The sequence below is a fragment of the Budorcas taxicolor genome, chromosome 18, assembly GCF_023091745.1.
Source record: "Budorcas taxicolor isolate Tak-1 chromosome 18, Takin1.1, whole genome shotgun sequence".
NCBI classification, from domain to species: Eukaryota; Metazoa; Chordata; class Mammalia; order Artiodactyla; family Bovidae; genus Budorcas; species Budorcas taxicolor.
Genome location: NC_068927.1, coordinates 23,375,873 through 23,395,998, shown reverse-complemented (window position 1 = coordinate 23,395,998; position 20,126 = coordinate 23,375,873). Strand labels below are relative to the sequence as shown.

At 33.5% G+C, this 20,126-nt stretch overlaps 1 protein-coding gene across 1 annotated transcript in view; it reads right to left on the bottom strand.

Moving 5' to 3' along the window:
- Window positions 1-20,126, bottom strand: part of CHD9 (chromodomain helicase DNA binding protein 9) — a 127,636-nt gene that overhangs the window by 40,496 nt on the left and 67,014 nt on the right. The window contains exons 11-19 of the mRNA XM_052655339.1: window positions 18,395-18,638; window positions 14,465-14,641; window positions 12,841-12,984; window positions 12,487-12,742; window positions 11,173-11,383; window positions 9,138-9,333; window positions 7,626-7,793; window positions 6,740-6,919; window positions 1,092-1,202 (exon numbers count right to left, since the gene is read on the bottom strand). Of these exons, the coding sequence (XP_052511299.1) occupies window positions 1,092-1,202; window positions 6,740-6,919; window positions 7,626-7,793; window positions 9,138-9,333; window positions 11,173-11,383; window positions 12,487-12,742; window positions 12,841-12,984; window positions 14,465-14,641; window positions 18,395-18,638 (1,687 nt within the window). The remainder of the gene's footprint in view (window positions 1-1,091; window positions 1,203-6,739; window positions 6,920-7,625; window positions 7,794-9,137; window positions 9,334-11,172; window positions 11,384-12,486; window positions 12,743-12,840; window positions 12,985-14,464; window positions 14,642-18,394; window positions 18,639-20,126) is intronic.

Genomic DNA, 20,126 nt, shown 5'->3' with positions numbered 1-20,126 from the left:
TCACTTTATTAAAATCATACATGACCAGGAGGTATACCCCTCAGTGTTCTAAATAGTTTTTCTACTATGAAGTAGATTTCCTCTTCCATAATTTTTCTACTTCCGGTAGTACTGATATTTAAGAAGGCTAAATGTCATATTTATCCTCTATCCTGTTAATTCACTAATTCATTAATTTTATAGTGGTTTGCAGATGCCACTGACTTTTTAGGCATATAAACATGCCAATAGGCAAACAATAATATTTTAATAAACATCTCTTTTCTAATTTACTTATTTATAATGTTTCACACATAATTATACATATTTCCAAAACATATTAAACAGTAATGATTATTTTAGCAGTCGCATTATTCTTCATCATACAGTTTTACATTTTAAAAGGCTATCTATTAAAATGGATCCCATGCATCAATGCTTAATATAAATTTCTTTAAACCATTTAGCAGTTATTTTGACAGTAGGTAAGACTTAGAAACACTGATTCCTATATATTATTAGACAGGTGTCTTTCTAAGTGAACAGTTATATTATCAGTTCCATGAATTCTGTGTTAGCTTTTGGCCCTTAACCCCAAAGGGTTTTAGGTTTAAAAAGCCACTTTCTCTTTTCTTTAAATTTCATAATACTTATTAAGCATAATACATGCGTGTACATAAGCAGAACTGGATTTTAAATTTTTTTAGTTGTCAGAATTTGAAAATGCCACTTTCTTGATTTCTTTTTTCTTTTATGGTTGACTAGATCATCATTAAAGAGATCTAACACCAAAAAAGCAAAATGAAGGTTAAAGAGTGAAATAAAAGTAATTCATTATTTGAAGACAATTAGAAAACTTAAAAACACATTATAATTTTAAGACATAAATAACCTCCAAAATTTAACTCTCCCTGTATTATGACCTATCATGTCAGGTATCTGAAGAATTGAATTGAAGCAGTGCCTGGTAAAATATGTTATCATTTAACTGCCTTGTATCAGTTTATTCACGCAGATAAATTTCAGTAAGTACATAGCTGAACACCTTAAAATAGTATAATAATAAAGTATTCCAAAAGGTAACTTTTTTTTTAAGGGACGGAAATACTTACTCTACCACTGATGGCATCTATATCTATTTCTGCCTTTTTCGCCCATTTTTGCCAGAAGTTGGGATCATCTAATGAAATATCTGTTCGGTTTCCAGACGCCACAAAACTTGCCTGAAATACATAATGGTAATTTTTCAAAATCTTTTGAAGCTTAGAGGAAAAATCTATTAGAGTATATCTAAAATCTTATCTCCTCATATTTACTGTGGACAGAATATGAATTCAGCGTACACATAACATGTACACTCAAAGGATGTTCCAAACTGCAATGATCTGAAACACAGGACAGCATCTGCTTATGGCAAAAAGCTTAATACCAACAGAGGCTGGAGTTTTAGGAGCAAAGTCAAAAGAGTTATTTAACTTTGGGTAAGCTGGGATCAAATCTTTTTGGTCAAAAAAACCACATGACACAGAATTGATTTTTAAAAATACACAAATATAAAGAAATTTGGTTAAGTTGCTCAGTCATGTCCGACTCTTTGCGACCCCATGAATTGCAGCACTCCAGGCCTCCCTGTCCATCACCAACTCATGGAGTTCACTCAGACTCACTTCCATCGAGTCAGTGATGCCATCCAGCCATCTCATCCTCTGTTGTCCCCTTCTCCTCCTGCCCCTAATCCCTCCCAGCATCAGAGTCTTTTCCAATGAGTCAACTCTTCGCATGAGGTGGCCAAAGGACTGGAGTTTCAACTTTAGCATCATTCCTTCCAAAGAAATCCCAGGGTTGATTTCCTTCAGAATGGACTGGTTGGATCTCCTTGCAGTCCAAGGGACTCTCAAGAGTCTTCTCCAACACCACAGTTCAAAAGCATCAATTCTTCGGCGCTCAGCCTTCTTCATAGTCCAACTCTCACATCCATACATGACCACTGGAAAAACCATAGCCTTGACTAGAGGTTATAAGAATTTCAAACGTATTTGCCCTATACAGTTCATTTTCTGGTATTTCTCCTCCTTTATTTCCATCCCATTTTTAAGTAGATATGTCTCCTTAAAAATGTAATACAGAAGATGAGAAATAAAGAAAAATGAGTCACTGCCTATTTTTATTTTAAAAACTCTTTTCCTAACAACAAAAATACTGCATCAGCACTGCAAAAATTAATTACAGAGGAATAAAAGAAAATAAAAATGATTTATTTTCTTAAATATTATAGAAATTATATAAAATCTTTTAACTAAATCAAACTTTAGACATTATAGTTTGACACTGTGATTCATGAACTGTGATTATCTGCAACTTAAGTTCCTAAAAATAGATGTGCTGCTTCAGAGAAAAGTCATCACAGTGCTTTATAAAAATGAAATATGCAGTAAAGATATATAATACTTTAAGAAAAGAGCCTAAACAGTGGCAGATTTTATTTTCATCCTCCAAAATCACTGTGGATGATGACTGTGGCCACAAAATTAAAAGGCACTTGCTCCTTGAAAGAAAAGCTATGACAAACCTAGACAGTGTATTAAAAAGCAGAGACATCACTTTGCTGACAAAGGTCTATATAGTCAAAGCTACGGTTTTTCCAGTAGTCATGTACAGATGTGAGAGTTAGATCATAGAGAAGGCTGAACGCCAAAGAACTGATGCTTTTGAACTGTGGTGCTGGAGAAGATTCTTGAGAATCCCTTGGACTGCAAGGACAGCAAACCAGTTAATCTTAAAAGAAATCAACCCTGAATATTCACTTGGAAGGACTGATGCTGAAGATGAAGCTCCAATACTTTGGCCACCTGAAGCAAAGAGCTGACTCACTGGAAAAGATCCTGATGCTGGGGAAGACTGAGTGCAAGAGGAGAAGGGGGCGTCAGAGAATGAGATGTTTGGATGGCATCACAAAATCAACGCACTTGAGTTTGAGCAAACTCTGGCAGGTAGTAAAGGACAGGAAATCCTGGCAGGCTGCAGTCCATGGGGTTGCAAAGAATGGGACATAACTTAGCAACTGAACAACAAAGCTTCTATGAAAATAAATGGAAGAATATAATCAAATAAAATGATTTTCAAAGGAGAATATAATTAGTGAATGACTGTAGGATAATGGCTAATTATCTGAGGTATAATCAAATGATAAAAATATTCATTTGCATTTCAATGGAACTTTAAAATGCAGAAAATTACACATAGGTAATAAAACTACTACAAGTAAACAAGCCATTTATGAAATTCAAGATAACTGAAAGTTTTAACACTGAAAAACTGATGGATGGTATCAAGGAATTAGTGTTGGAAATTCCCAGGCAATCCTGTGGTTAGGACTTTGCACTTCCATTGCTGAAGATGTGGGTTCAAGCCCTGGTTGAGGAACTAAGATCCCAGCCCCCCACACCTCCCAAAAGTGTTTACTATGTTTAACTAAGTCTAGTTAGTCTTATTATGCACCCCGCTCCATATATGTAGTGAAGAAAGTCAAAGTGTTAGTTGCTCAGTTGTATCCAACTCTTTGTGACACCATGGACTGTAGCCCACCAGGCTAATCTGTTCATGGCATTCTCCAGGCAAGAATACTAGAATGGGTAGCCATTCCCTTCTCCAGGGGATCCTCCCAAACCAGGGATCGAACCCAAGTCTCCTGCATTGCAGGCAGATTCTTTACTGTGTGAGCCACCAAGGAAACCTGCTCCGTATATGGAGCTTCTTATCAAAAACTATTTGGTAATGCAAAGAAACATGTATTGGAATTACAGTTACCAAAACCACTGAAAACAACTGAGGAACTGAAGTTCTGGAAGTTCTAGGGAAAAGCCAAAAACAGTACCAACTTAATTCCTTTGGTGCCACTACATAGTAGTGCCATATTCTACTATGCCAAATGTCCATCATACAGTGGCATTTCCACACAATTATGAAAATGAAAAAATTATAATATAAGTACAGGCTTATGAGGTACCTCTTCAGCTACTGTAGTGTTACCTCTTCAGTAAGCTCTTTTTTCAAATGCAACAATTACTATCTGGTCTGAAGGTTTAAAATAGATACTTAAGTGCTTAAGTATTTCACATTCTTAGAGTACAGCTGGTTATGATTAGACACCTGAGGAAAATAAAACTCACAGAGCGCTTTATAGTAAAGGAAAAGGTCAAGCATGATTATGTTCTCCTTTCAGGACAAGAAAAACTCATCAATGTTAATTGTCCAGGGTCACTAAGCTTATGAGCCAGAATTCAAGTCTTGCTGTTCTGACTTTTCATGATTATTAGAATTAACACTCTAAATGAATATATGCCTTCATTAATTAAAAAATAATTAAGGAGAATATCCCTATGCTTAGTTTAACTAACAAAGGTGATTTCTATGACTAATACCTTTTGGTTAAATTAATTAAACTTCAGATAATTTCAGGCAAGAAGAAGAAAACACATAATGTGTACATAGCATGTTGACAACCTGAGTTAAGGAATCCAAAGGAAACAAGATTTCCCAGGAAAGAAGCTAGACGCAGGGTACATCTAACCAATCATGACTAGTTTTAGATCTTAACCTTATACTTCTACAGTATTTCTTGTTTCCACAATACTACTTTCTTCTGCTTTTTTCTCTATTGACTCCCAAATCTGTATCTGTAACTTAGGCAACTCTCCTGGATATCTCCACTTGGATGCCCTATAAATGTCACAAATATAGCAGCTCCAATATTTTATCTTCTCCATATGAACTTCCTCTTCTGCATTCTCTATTTTACTTTAATGACACCAGAAATAGGGCTAGAAATTTACATTAAAGTTATTTTTGACATCTCCTTCCACATATTTCTAACTGCTCATCAATTCCTGTTGATTCAAATGGGTCTCCACTGCTCTGGTTAGCCCATTGACACAGCTTACAGAAGTCTCTTATCTGGTCTCTATACTTTCAGTCTTTCACATTTCAATCTCATTCTCTACACTGCTGCTAGAGTTAAATTTATAAACCAGACAGCATTATGTCCATTTTCTGCTTGAAGGGATTTAAAAGCTTTTCAACTGCCTCACGATCAAGTTCAAATTCCTCAAAATGGAATTTTTTTGAGCTTCTCACAATTTAGGTCCTATCTCCCTAACCTTCATTTCATCTCCATTTTAACTGACTTTTGCACATCCATACACACCTGCACCACAGTTTTTGAAATCTTCCTTGTAGTTTAGCAACATATAGTTCATTTATGTGGCTTTCTCTCTTTTTTTTTAAATTTATTTATTTTTTTTATTTTTTTTTACTTTAATTTAATTTACAATACTGTATTGGTTTTGCCATACATTGACATGAATCCACCATGGGTGTACATGCGTTCCCAAACATGAACCCCCCCCTCCCACCTCCCTCCCCATAACATCTCTCTGGGTCATCACCGTGCAGCAGCCCCAAGCATGCTGTATCCTGTGTCGGACATAGACTGGAGATTCGATTCTTACATGATAGTATACATGTTGCAATGCCATTCTCCCAAATCATCCCACCCTCTCCCTCTCTCTCTGAGTCCAAAAGTCCGTTATACACATCTGTGTCTTTTTTGCTGTCTTGCATACAGGGTCGTCATTGCCATCTTTCTAAATTCCATATATATGTGTTAGTATACTGTATTGGTGTTTTTCTTTCTGGCTTACTTCACTCTGTATAATCGGCTCCAGTTTCATCCATCTCATTGTAACACAACTAAATTCAAATTTCCATCCAGAGTCAGCTTAAATGTATTTCCTCTGCGAAGACTTTCTTGATTTGTTGTTCTCCCTTTTTATGCAGAATTAATACTTTCTCTTTTACTCTTTTTCAGTGACTAGAATCCTTTCATTTTAGTATTCCCACCACTTAGTAAAGTACCTGACAACACGATTACATTAGTTTGCTTACTGAATGCAAGAGGAAAAATTTTCATATGAAGACTGATCATTACTTTTGATGTAGCACCTGGACTACCTGCCATACTACACTGATCTCCGTAAAGACGTACAAAGACTTCTGGGTTGGAAGTGGAGAGGGGACAAAGGAAGAAAATGCAGAAAGGAAATAAACTGTGAAGGAGAAACCTGTATGAATCACTACAGGTGGGACAGAATACTGCAATAAAAAACTCTTTAGAAGAACACAAGATATATGTTTACCAGCAGGGAGGTGAGGGAGGGAAGAAGGGAAGAGGGTGGGCGTAAAGGCGGCTAGTACATTTTTAAAATGTTTTCCCCAAATAGGAATGTTAAAATAATATTTCTTTTCAATACACAAACTTCATCTTACTCTCCCTAAACTTCATTTAAACACTTAAAATGAAATCAGAAATCCTTTCTCTCCTTGAAGTACTCTAAATTATTATAATGTAAAATGATTTAACCTCCTATGCTATGTTACTTATATTTTGCTCTAACTTTCACATATATGTTCTTTCATTTCTTAATTTAACTTCAAATGTTCTACTCTAATTAATACTTAGAGTCATTTCTAGTTATGAACCCCTACTCCATCCATTTCATTAGTGTAAGAATACATGTGAAATATGATATGAGAGAGCAGATAAAAATGAAGGAAAAGAATATGTTACCCACTTCTTTTGAGTAATTCTGTTTATTTAAATATTAAGTAGATGCTCCTGAAATAATAGTAAAGTAAGAGACCATTAAATTTTTTTTAGGAGAGAACACTACAGGTATAGTTATAAAATATCACTCACTGTTACCTTGGCAAATGTTGACCCACGTCCTTCCGATTCAATTGTAATGGTTTTTGTACGACGTAGTAAAATCTGATCAATATCTTCTTCACAGAATTTAGAGCCTTCATCTTCTTCTTCCATAATGGCACCATAAGCACCTCTTCGAAGCAGATCTTCTATTTCCTTTTTGGAAAGCTGTTGAATCTAAAGAGTAAAAATTTTGGTAATAATTCTGTAAAGTTCATAAAATGAGAACGTATCCCTAAAGAACATTAAAAACCACAGAAGTCATGTTTAAATTGCATTTTGGGCTCGGGGAGTACCAAGAGAATTCTCTGAAGAACATACTGAAGTTGTTGACTCTACTGTCTTTAAACTAAGATCTGCCATTTGCCCATGATAACTTCAGTTAAAACAAAGCCTCCGGGGCAGGTAATCTTTCAAGGTTCTTTTTAGTACTAGAGTCCAATAGTTGTTATAATCACAAGGCACAAAAAAAGATTTTGAGGGGGAAAAATGCCAAAAACATCATTTATAACAAGACAAAGCCAATGGTAGTAGTTTAGCCCTAAAGAGACCAATTTGAAAACTTTTTTATAGAAAAAATGTGGGAAAACAAGGAATTCTATTTTGGTGTGTCATAATACAAATATCTTGAAAAAGGAAGAATTTCTTCTTTTCAGAGTAGTGAATTCTGCTCTTAGGATTCACAGGTATTAGAGCTATATAGACAGAACAGGTTCCAAAAGTGTTAACTAATAAATACAGCTCTATTCTGAAATTTCTCCTTAAATAAAAATATCTACTAAGTGTTCAATATGGATCAAAATTAAATAATATGCTGTCTGGGGTTTAAGTTAAATGTAAACAAAAGCAGGAAAACTCCAAATAAAGAAGAAAATATACATACACCACCAACATTACTTTCTCTTCCACTCATACTCTGTAACACAGCCTTATCTAGACCCAGTTTCAGACTGGCTCGGTCAAACATCTCTCTTTCATATGAGTTACGAGTCACTAGTCGGTAGACTTTAACTGCTTTATTCTGACCAATTCTGTGGCAACGAGCTTGGGCCTGTAAAAAATGAAACGTTATAGATTCAATTTATTTTATAAAATAGCATAAAAGGCATTACACATTAAGCTATCTTGAAGGAATATAAAAATATGTGTAAGAATATTTTAGACACTCCTGCTACCGAACTGCATATAACCTTTCTCTGGAAATGAAGGCAGAGCTTACTAAAATGAGAAATGATTTCAAAATCAGGAATAAATTAAAATTTAAATGTATATTTCAGAGAATATGAATCCATGAAGAAATATCACAATCAGCAATGAGTTAAATTTTAAAATATGTTGGAGAACATAAATCCATGAAGTAATACTATTTCCTAAAGAGCGTGTCATCAATATAATTCTAGACAGGAACATAAATTCTATGAACAAATTTTTTTAGCTGCTGGTTTTAAACTTAAACCCTAAATTTCTAGGTTTTTTTCTCCCTGCTACATTATCAACAATCCTTTCAATATATTTTGGGTAATTCTGGGTAATTCTGAGAGTGCTAAAAACTTAAGGTGAATAACTCTCGAGGCCTAAATTTTACTTAAACATGCAAAAAACAAATTATCTAAAATGTAGACATTCTGAAGGTAAAGACAGCAGAGATTACATAATAGCTTCATATATTATCTCAAATTCCTACTGAACTTAAAATGTCTGATAAATTTTGAACTAGATTACACAAATGAAAGGTTAAAACATTACTGCTTATTAAGTCAGGTATATTCAGGTATATTCTCAAGAATAATATCAATTACAGTACTACTGAGACTACTATGAACAATAAAAGAAGAATTTCTCCAATACTTTGTTCTCGTGTAGTATACCGCCTAGAAACACATTTTCTGTAAACTCTAACTCATTATAACCACTAATTAATATTCCCATGCTTCCATGAAGTTCAAGTAGTCTTAATTTAAATGTGTACATTAATTTTCTCTAGTATTTCATAAAAAGCAAATTCAATTATGTCTCCATTCTATGCATACTATATTATGTAATGATTAAAAAGATGAAATCAGGAGAAATAAGCACTTATTTTTAAAGAAGTAAAATAAGCTATTCTCAAACTTATCCTAAGCATTTCACAAATATATATGATATACTTTAAATAATTAAATATTATACTCAAGTAAGTAAGCCATTTTTAGAAGACATATAATCTAAATAAGTATATTTTATTATATTTCACTGTCGTTAAATTAAAATAAAATAATCTCATCTATTTTATTTGGCACTGATATTTCTTAGGAAAGCATACATGTTAATTGTCCAAATAAAAATAAAACAGGTTGGTTATCAAAGATAACTATGGAAATTAAAAAAAATTCTCTTAGTCAGGGAATTTGTTTACCTGAAGGTCATTTTGAGGATTCCAATCAGAATCAAAAATTATACATGTATCAGCTGCAGTTAAGTTGATGCCCAACCCACCAGCTCGGGTACACAGAAGAAAGACAAATCGATCCGAATCAGGTTTACTAAATCGATCTATAGCAGCTTGTCGAAGATTCCCTCTGACTCTTCCATCAATTCGCTCATATAAATATCTACCAAGTGAAATGCAATAAATTTAGACAGATGGATATAATGAAAATAAAGTCATTCTATCAAATTGACAGACATAGCTATCAGTTTTGCTGCAACATTAATGTTTACTACAAAATTAAGAAGTGATATTACCCCAACTAGTTTCTATGGTTTTATAATTCTCAGTGTTTGTGCTAAGCAGGAAACACAAAATAATATAAAGTTACAAAATCTCTGCATTACTGGATGTATAGGTAAAAAGCTTTACAATTAATATACTTTACTGATCTCACTGGGCTTCCCAGGTGGTGCTAGAGGTAAAGAACCTGCCTGCCAATGAAACGTGGATTTGATCCCTGGGTCAGGAAGAGCCCCTGGAGGAGGGCATGGCAACCCACTTCAGTATTCTTGCCTGGAGGACCCCATGGACAGAGGACCCTGGCGGGCTATAGTCCACAGGGTCGTAGAGTTACTGAAGTAACTCAGCATGCATGTACCAATCTCACTATAAAAAGTGATTTTTTTTTTGGTGGGGGGCAAGAAGCAAAGGTTTAAATAAAACTTGATACAAGAAGCTTAAACATTTCTCTGTACCTCAATCATGTTACTCTCTCAATTGATATACTTGCCTGTAAACTATAATTTATTAAGAGCAAACTATAATGCTAATTCTTCAAAGTCATCACTGCCAAATAATTAAATTTTAACTTCTTTTATCCTTCCTCATTTAACATAAAACTGAGAAATTGCTAAACATCAATAAATATAAAATACATAAAGACTTTGGAACTAGAAGAGGAATACACATGACTCTTGCCACACCTCTTCTGGTTTAAGACACTTCTTTCCACCTATAATTTAGTCTTATCAGCAGTTGTACTGTTATCTCTGGGGCCTGTGAAAGGGGGAGTATGACTCCTAATAGTGTTACTTCTGGATCAAAGAAATCTGAGGTTTTCTATGAAATTCATCTTAAGTCAAATTTATCTTTATCTTATAAAGTTCTTTGTGTAAAGACATCAAGAAAATGCAAGAATGGTTATTTTAAGACTATTGCAATTTAATCCTCCTTCTACTTGGTATAAAACGGAGAATACAAATTTTGGAATAAGACTAAAGGAGAGAACACTGACACTAAAAGTGGAACTGAAAACAATAGAAAAATAAAAATGTACTATAAAACATCTGAAAATATAAACTAGCATAGACTGATCTCTACTTATTAATAAGGGTCAAAATATCATAAACTAAAATTACAGCTGAATCTTCAGATTCTCTTTGATATTAACGTGTTGATTTCTAATTGGCCCACAAATACTCTGATAAATATCCTACTTATCTAAATACTGATTAGATATTATTGCACAGATTATCTTACTGCCATACACCAAAAAACCAAACCAAAACAAGCAACCCACATTAAACATATGAGAAAAGGTGAAAGCAAGAGCAAATATTATACAGTGTACAATAAGTCAAAGTCCAGCAAGTTCAGGTTCTAATTTTAACACCGAAAAAGACCTGAAAAAGGATCTTGAATCATTTAATACAAGGTTAACAAACACATCAAATAAAATGTAACCTAATACACCCATCAATAGGTCAGCAAATATCTGTCAACGTGCAAAATTTTCTTAGTCTCATTAGCCCTCCCTGTCTACTATTGCAAAATATGTAGGTTAGGAAAAGCTGATACATAATCTTAAACAATCTTTATGTGCAGATTTAAATGGATTCTTATCTACGTAAAAAGGAAGACTTGAGTAAAGTTGGGTTACAGTAAACCGTTCTGCAGAAATCTTAATACCATACACTTAGCATACTTTATAGTTTAATTCATGGTGAATTATATGCCTTACCTTTTATGTATAAGATAGTCCTCCAGGATATCAAGGCAGCGTACCATCTGAGAGAAGATGAGCACTTTATGACCTCCTGCTTTCATTTTGGGAAGCAATTTATCAATAAGGACCAATTTACCAGCAGACTGGATCATTGCTTGAAGATGAAAATCAGAAGCAGCTGGATTATATGTATCTCTAAATTCTCCAAGTATTTTCTCCTCAGCACCTGTCAAAAAAATATAAGAGGATAGCATCAACACACAAATGCAGATACTCTGAACTACTTTCTTTTTAAATTAGTGATCTTCTGTGCTTCTTTAACACATTAAAATTTTCTAATATAGGTACTAGAATTATTTATGTTTGTGGGTAAATCCCCACTAATACCAGCCTATAATTTCACTGAGGATAAAGACAGTGTCTTAAGCATTTTTTTAATCTCCCAAGACAACTGGCATAATGTCTTACATAAATTTATGTTTGCTAAATGTTGAATTTAGCAAATGGATGTTCTTAGGATAACAATTAGTGAAAACACAGTTCTATCCTAAGTGAGTAAACACAAACTTTTAAATAAATTTCTAGTATTTAAAAACCAATACAACAGTGGTCACCACTGCAAGGTGATCATAACCTAGATGTGTCTATAGGCATCCTGCTTGCCATCAAAACAAGCAAACAAGAAAAATTAAAAGGGAAGTCAAGTTACAGTTCTTTGACCACACTTCTCCTATAGTCTAGATCAACATTAAGGGTGCTCTCCTTTCTTCCAGCCTGTCTAGCCATGAGTACCAGAACTGCAAGCGAGTTAGTTACTGGTCTAAGAAATAGCTTGTCTTGCATAAAGAGTATATTCCCAGGAATAAGTAAAAATATTCAAATGTACAGACAGATCATTAATAGACAAGCTAACAAGACTTTAAAAAGTAATGTTATCAGAGCACACAAATTTAGAGACAATAACTAGAGTATCCAGACTGAAAAGAAATCAGGAAGAAAAATGTAAATTCAGAGATTCAAACATGGGCTTTACTGTTTTTGTCCATAAGGATTAGGCTGGTGGAGGAACCACACTCCACGTTAGACTGAACACATCTCCTGCTTTTGTAATCGGGTGATGCTAACATGGGACACTGTTAAGAAGTAGCTCACACTGCCCCCGACTCTGGAACAACTGTAATCTCACAGAACACCAGGGTGGAGAGTTACAGGGTCAGTGCCTTTCCTTGTAGCAGCTACTACATCTGTGTTACTTCTATTGAGCATTTGTTATTTTTTCATGAGTATCTGTTGAAAGCAAAGGATTTCTTTGCAATCCTTTTCGACTACCTTTGATAAGATATGGGTGATTACAGCACTTCCTGAGCTCCATCATGGTATTGACTAAGTTGGGTACATTAGTCTGCCCTGCTCCTTTGGATAAAAATGAAAAGTTCTTCTCCAGAATAGCCCGGTAGTATTTTTTCTGAATGTTAGTAAGTTCTACTTCAATGATGGTTTCTTCCTTAGGTGCCAACTTCTTTTCCACATCTTCTTTCAATCGTCTCAACATCATTGGTTTCAAGATAGCCTGAAGTTTCTGCACCTGCATTAAAAAATGATGGAAAATATAGGTAGCATACACATGCATAATTACAATGAGAAGAGATTTGATGTACCTATTTACAAAGACTAATAGGATACCTGTTCTTCTGTTTTCAGATCCCCAAATTCTTGCATAAACGTTGATTCAGAAGGAAACCTTAGGGGCTCCAGAAAGTGAAGAAGACTGAATAGTTCTTCAACTGTATTTTGGAGAGGTGTGCCAGTCAAAAGCACCTTGTGTTCCTATATAAAGAAAGAATAACATGCCAATAACATATACTATCAGGCCCATGTCAAACACCATTGTGCTAAGATGATATGAAAGTTGAACTAGATTATCAAATGTTTCCATGTTTTTGAAAAGCAAACATTTTTCTGACCATAATTTTCAAGAATCAACTCAAAATATATCTCCACCCATATCATCTTCATTAATTGACTCTGTGTTATTCTCATAATAGCTTACTTTGTCTGCTATTAATTTTTACCTATTGCTTTTATTTTATTTTATTTTTTGAGACTTCAGTTATTATAAATTTATTATAGTCTGATATACTTTGTCAAGTATTTGAACATTATAATTATAAGGGATGTTGAAAGGTCTTTCTCTAATCCAAATAAAAGTTTTTTTAAATACCTATTGCTTTTAAAAGAAAAATACTAAATAATTAAAAGTTTATTTTTAGGTTTTTATTCAAGGAAACAGACAAATTCTTGGGGTGTACTTAGCCATTCTTGGTATGGTAATTTGTATACAAAACAGTGCTCATTCTTTACAATTTAGCAGATAATCACTTGACTTCTTACAAAAGAACAAGTTCGTACATCATTAAAGTAACAATCCAACAATGTGAAAGGCTGACTGGAATATTTCTGAGCTAGAAATGCATTGCAAATTAAACATAATAGTAACGAAAGGAAATAAAAATATTTTAGTGATAATAGTATAACGTATTTAAAATCTGATTTGAAAATACCTCTAAATTCTTAAGCAAAATATTTATATACGTATCTGCATGTCTACATAAGTATTTGATGTCAGTAAATAGTCTAGACTGATATATACCAATTTGCAGATACTGGAGTAAGGAGTGGAGAGTGTGAGTGGGCACGGATGAAGACTACGAAGGAGCACTTTACTCTTTTACTTGATGTAGTTCTGTACTTTATGTAGTTCTGTACAAATGTACTTGAGTCACTTGTTCAAGTGCTCATGTACTAATTATGTGATGCTAATTAAATCGAAATGTTAAAAAACACAAAATTCTTTGATTTGAAAGCAAACACATTAATAAGATAACTTTCAAAAATCCCATTAACTATAATAAATACATGCTAATTGTGCAGAAACTTTATTCCTCTATGATAAAATGATCTGAATAATATTTGAACTTTGGTGAAAGGGCTTTTTATTGAGGAATTTAGTCTTAAAACTTATACTTTTATTTCTTTTCAATAGGACACTCTCCCAAGGTTTCCCTCTCTTTTTAAATTAAAAAATTGCTAAAGCTTTTAAGAGAAAAGTACTAAAAAATTTAAGTCTTAGAAAACAGATGAGATTTTTTTCCCTTACTAATTAAAGCAAAATACTCTTAATTATCAGATAGAAATTAGAAATCTGTATTTTAAAATTAAAAAAAAAAAGGAATAAGTTTCTGGCACTAGCTCTTTTTACTATGTAGCTAAGAAATGGAAGTCATTAAAATGACATTAAGTCACTTACCAGATTCATGAGTTTCAGACCTTCTAGAAGTTTACAGTTTTTATTTTTTAACCTATGTGCTTCATCAATAATTACACATCGCCATTCAATTGCATTAAGCTCTCCACAGCCTCCAAGAATCATTTCAAAAGTGGTGATGATGGCTTGGAATCTGTAAGCTCCTCGAATAATACGCCCCTAGAAATTTATTACCAAATGTAATAATTTGCTAGAATGTCTTATTTATAATTTTTAATTCCTATCAAGCAGCATACAAATCACTTAATGACATTTGCTATAAAACATTTTCCATAGAAATTTTTATATATACAGAGATACTCCTTAAAATGAGGAACCTTAGCATTAAAACTATTAGATTGTAGTTTTCAAGAATGTTGTCAAAAATTTCACCAAAACGATACAATTAATTATATCCAAAAAAGTATTCCTTGATAACACATTCGATAATTTTTAAGAATCTTATTAACAATGTTAAGTCAAAAAAGAAATGGTTATTATAAAATCTAGCCAAATAAATTTCAGTGTTTATTTTTATTATTTATATCCATGACTCCACACATATAATGGCAAATAAGTAGTAAATAGAAAAACTGGCCACTCATGTCATTTAGTTAGCAAGTATTTATTGGGTGATTATGTGCCAGACTCTGTCCTGGCTGCAAGAGATAGAGCAGTAAACAAGACAGACAAAACTAATTATCCAAGTGGAACTTACGTTCCAATTATTCAAATATACAACACAGCCATTAAGGAAAAAAGAAACCCCCAAATTAAAAAACAAAATCAAAGAAATTATGTTAGAAAGTAATAAAGGTCACAGACTCAGATAACACAGGGATGTGTATGGGAGGTACGGCCTTGGAGGTGACCATTCCAACTCTATTTACAATGGCTGGGAGGCCATCACTAAGAAGTGACGTTTGAGCCAAGTCCTGAAGATCAGGGAGGAAGGTATGTTGATATCTAGAGATCTGGACCAGGAAGCATTCTAGGTAGAAACAGAGAATGTGAATGCCATAACATGGGAATATCTTTGGCAGTATTCAAATATTAGCAAGAAATCCAGTGACTAAAATCCAGTGAATGGAGGGGATGAGGCTGTATAGGGTCTTGAAAGCTGTGGTGAGGACTCTTGGCTTTTACTTTGAGCAAGAAGCTATTAGAGGGTTTTGAGACAAGAAGTATCATGATTTGACATATTTTAAAAGAATTATTTGGCTGTTCTGGTAAAAAATAGTCTGAAAAAGGCCAAGGACAGGATCATAGAAACCAGTTAAGAGGCTGTTGTAGTAATTCAAACAAGAGATCATCAATGGAGGCCATGAGATTTGGAGGCCTCCATCATCAATGTAGGCCAATTCTGGATTTAATTTGAAGGTGGAACCAACAGGATTTACTAACGGATAGGAATGGAGTGAGTTTAAGAGAGGATTCAAGTTTTGACTAAACTTTTGGGATCAAACAACTAGAAGCTGGGGTTGCCATTTACTACCATGAGGAAATGCAGGATTTCAGTTTTGGACATGTTATGTTTGAGATGTCTATTAGATATTCAAGTGGAGTAACTGAGTAGGCATTTGCATATGACTCACATTTAGGAAAGAGTTTAGAATTGGTGATATAGATTTGGGAGTTTCCTGCAGTACAGATAGTAATTAAGTTGTGTGACCGAATGAAATCTCTGATGAAACGAGTATGGATATAAAAAGTAGAAGACTGAGCCCTGGGTCACCCCCAAGTTTAGATAAGACAAGAAGGAATCACTTAAAGGGGCTTCAAAAGGAAAGTGATACAGGACCAGAATAAAGTCCTAGAATCCAAGTGAAGAGAATGTTTAAATGGCATTGAAAATTATAAATAATTAGGAGAAATTAAGGGTTAAGAAAGATCATGTGATCTGATTTAGATTTTCAATTCCTATCAACTTAATGAATTTTAGAACAATTCATATTGATTGCATATACTGGCCATTAAGCTGAACAATAACTCCAGCAGAATATTAGAATAGGTACAAAATGTAAGTCTATACAGCTCTAAAAACCCGGGATACGATGCACTCAGTTCCAGTGATATTGTACTGTTTAAAAACAAAGGTTCTTGAGTCTGACTTGGGTTTATTAATACCAGTTTTGCTCTATGATTTTAGGGAAAACAGTATCACTTCTTTTTACTTCGGCTTCCTCATTTGTAAATGAGGAAGATCTCACCTATTTACAAGGTAGCTATTACAAAGATTACATGAAATACTACACGTAAACTGTTGAGCATAATGCATGGCACATGGTAAATACTCAATAAATGTCTGTAGATATTAGTGTTATTATCTGTTACTTTTTCCAGTGCAATTCAGAAAATTACAGCATAATTTTGCCACTTCTGTAATTTCAAATTATTTAATAATTTGGAAAAAAGCAAAAGTTAAATGTTCATTTAATTTAAAAAATATATATATTTGAAAGAGTTAACTCTGAAACTTATTTCTATATTTAAAGTATAGATCTATTTATCTCATTACATGAGACATCCTTAACTCTTGAAATTTTAAACCCTCCATGCAATATTCTAAAATGTATAACATTTACCATAAAATACAATTTAATACATACTATTCAGTTTATAACACAACAGGAATCTTTCAGCTTTCTGGCTATCACATTTATACCAAACTCATGAAATACATATTAAATCTTAAACTTCTAATATTTTAAAAATACCTTTAAAAAGCTAGAGTAAATGGTTTTAATGATGTCATACAGCTCTAAAATTCTACAAATAAGAATAATAAAACACTATGGAAGGAAATCAAACAACTTAAGTTGTCATAGGCTCCAAAAATGCAAAGTTGATAATTTTCAGTAGAACTGATTACAGACATGCCTAATTTCATAGAAATCTAGTTGTTTCAAACATTAAAGTAGAAGAAAGTTAATTTTACTGATATTCAGCCTTAAATAAGTAGAAAATCAGTTATAACTGGTAGGCAAAGGTAAAAGGCTATGCACTTTATCTTACCTTAACCTATATCATATCTCATGACCTGGCCGTATGTTATAATGATCCTTATAAAATGTTAAGAATCAATAAAAGAAAATAAAATATTAAGGTACTATATTGAGGCAGAGTGCCATAATCTTTTCTAATGAAACAGCACAATTTTGTGTGATATGTGTTTCAGTTAACTCTGTTTCTTATTTCTTAGTAAAAGTTTCACCTAAGAAGAGTCCAATTACTACTCAAAACTGCAACTTGGCATTTCGTGTTTTCTAAACTTAACCTTCTACTAGGAAATTCTTTCATATAATGTCATCTCAATTTTATGATCTGTATATTTAGCAGAAAAAGAGGTATCCCTTCCTAAAGAGTAAGTGGTCAAAATTACCACTAGAATATGGAGAAGAAAACCATCAAAGCGAGGGAAGAAAGATACAGAGGTATGTGTGTACCAATATACAAAACAACCCAAAATGTCTAACATCAAAACTCACTGAACACACAAGACAACCTACGGTTTCACCTCAATGGGCATTCAGACCCATGGTGGTCAGTGAAGAAGTATATTTTTTAAATGGAGGGAAAAAACTGGAAGATGATCAAAGAGACAGTTATTATTTTTAAAATAAATTTAATGTATATTTAAAACAATTAATAAAACAATTATTCTAGCTAAAAAGTATAAAATCAAATTTGTAACGTTTGTATAAATCAGCATACGTCCTTCCAGTAAACTACAGTGTGAACTTGCCTACTTTTGTCATTTCTTTCTTCAGCTACTAAAATTTATTGTAAAATAAATATGATAAATAAATAGATCAAACTAAGATCTAAGGAGGCAATTAAAATCTATTACAAATTTGAAAGTAATTAATACGTAATGCTTATCTTTTTAAAATCTGGCCTTTCAAACAACAAACAAAATCACCAATAACACACCTGTGAGTCCCTGAAGTACATCTCATATTGCTGTATCATTTGTCTGCTAATCAGGCTCCCATGATAAACCACAACATTAATATCAGTCCACGTACGAAATTCTCTCTCCCAGTTTGCAATAGTAGAAAGTGGAGCAATAATCAGGAAAGGTCCTCTTATACCAGTCAGAAGGATTTCGTAGAGGAATGTAATTGATTGAATGGTTTTGCCAAGACCCATTTCATCTGCTAAAATGCAGTTTCGTCTGAAATAAACAAATATATTACCCATGTATATTTTGGGTTTTCTGTATACTACAATGTTTTAAAAGATAAATATAAAAAAAGCAGAGCGATCAGGTTAAAATACTTGCATTTATAAAAACGTGAAAGTTTCTGAAGTGCAGATTTGGTTAAAGATTATAATTTTATTATAGTATTGCAAAGGGAAAACTATAGTTTTTTTGTAGCTCCAAAATAAAGATACCACCTGTTAGACACTTGAGTTTCTAAAAGAACAATATGGCAAGAACAAAGCAAACTAAATGTTATTTATTCAGGAAACATTCATTAAATGCCTTCTTATCTCAAGGAGATATATATATAAAGAACATGTTCTCTGCCTTCCAGGGGCTTGTATCTATTAGAAAAGCAGAAATAAATAAATAATCATGCAACGTGCTATCACAGAAGCACAAATTAAAGAACTGGTTTTCAATTCTGGCTATGTACTGGAACAGCCTAAGAAACAATTACCTATGGCCTTCTCCTTTACATTCTGATTCAATGTGCAAAGTAGGATAAAAGCAACTGAAATTTTTAAAATAAGCTGCACAGATGATTGTGATATATGGCCAATTAAGAATCATCAGTGTTAAGTTCATTATGGAAGCTCAGGTGAGTATCTAACTGCATCTAGAGAGAAGTAAGACTGCCTTCAGAGAGGAGGTCAGTAATGAGCAGGGTTTTGCCAGAGGGCAGAGCAAAGGGGTACAAGTGTCAAGAATACAATTAACTGGGAGGCAACAATAGTTTAATATGGTTTTGAGGGAAGGGTAAAGGAAGGGATATTACTAAGATAAGCAGGGGTCATAAATAAAGGTTATGGACATCATTTTATTGAGAATGGGAGTCACTGAACATTGTTAAAGAAACCTGAAGAGATTAGGTTTGTACTTGAAGCCGACTCTTGTGCCATGGGAATAGTAGAAGGTAAGGTGATTTGAAGTTGGGACAGTAATTGGGAAAGTACCAAAATAATAGAGCAAAGAATAGTGGACCTTTGGACTAAGGTAGGAGGGATCAAAAGAAAACTGATTCTAAAGTTAACTACATGTTAGAATGATCTGCACTTAATGATCAATCAGATATATGGAGTGTAGGATGACAGTCAGATTTAAATTTGGGTGACTAAGTAAGTTGTATTATTCTTAACTAAGATGTAAAATGCAGAAGAATAAGTCTGATATGGAGGAAACAGGAAATAATAAGGTTAATTGTGAATCTGTTGTGTTTAAAATATCACTGAGATAGACATTAAGGAAGCAAGAAGCAAACAAACACGGGCTTGAATTAACGCCTTAGAGATGTTATTGATAAGTGAAGACACGGGGGTTGGTATAAAGTTTGGCTTAGGCAGAACAAACACGTAATATGAGAAGACAGCGAAAAATCAAACGTTGGGAAAGAAAAAAAAAACAAACACTGAAAGGGTAGGCAGAGGAAGCAGAACCAGGAAAGACTACTGAAGGGAA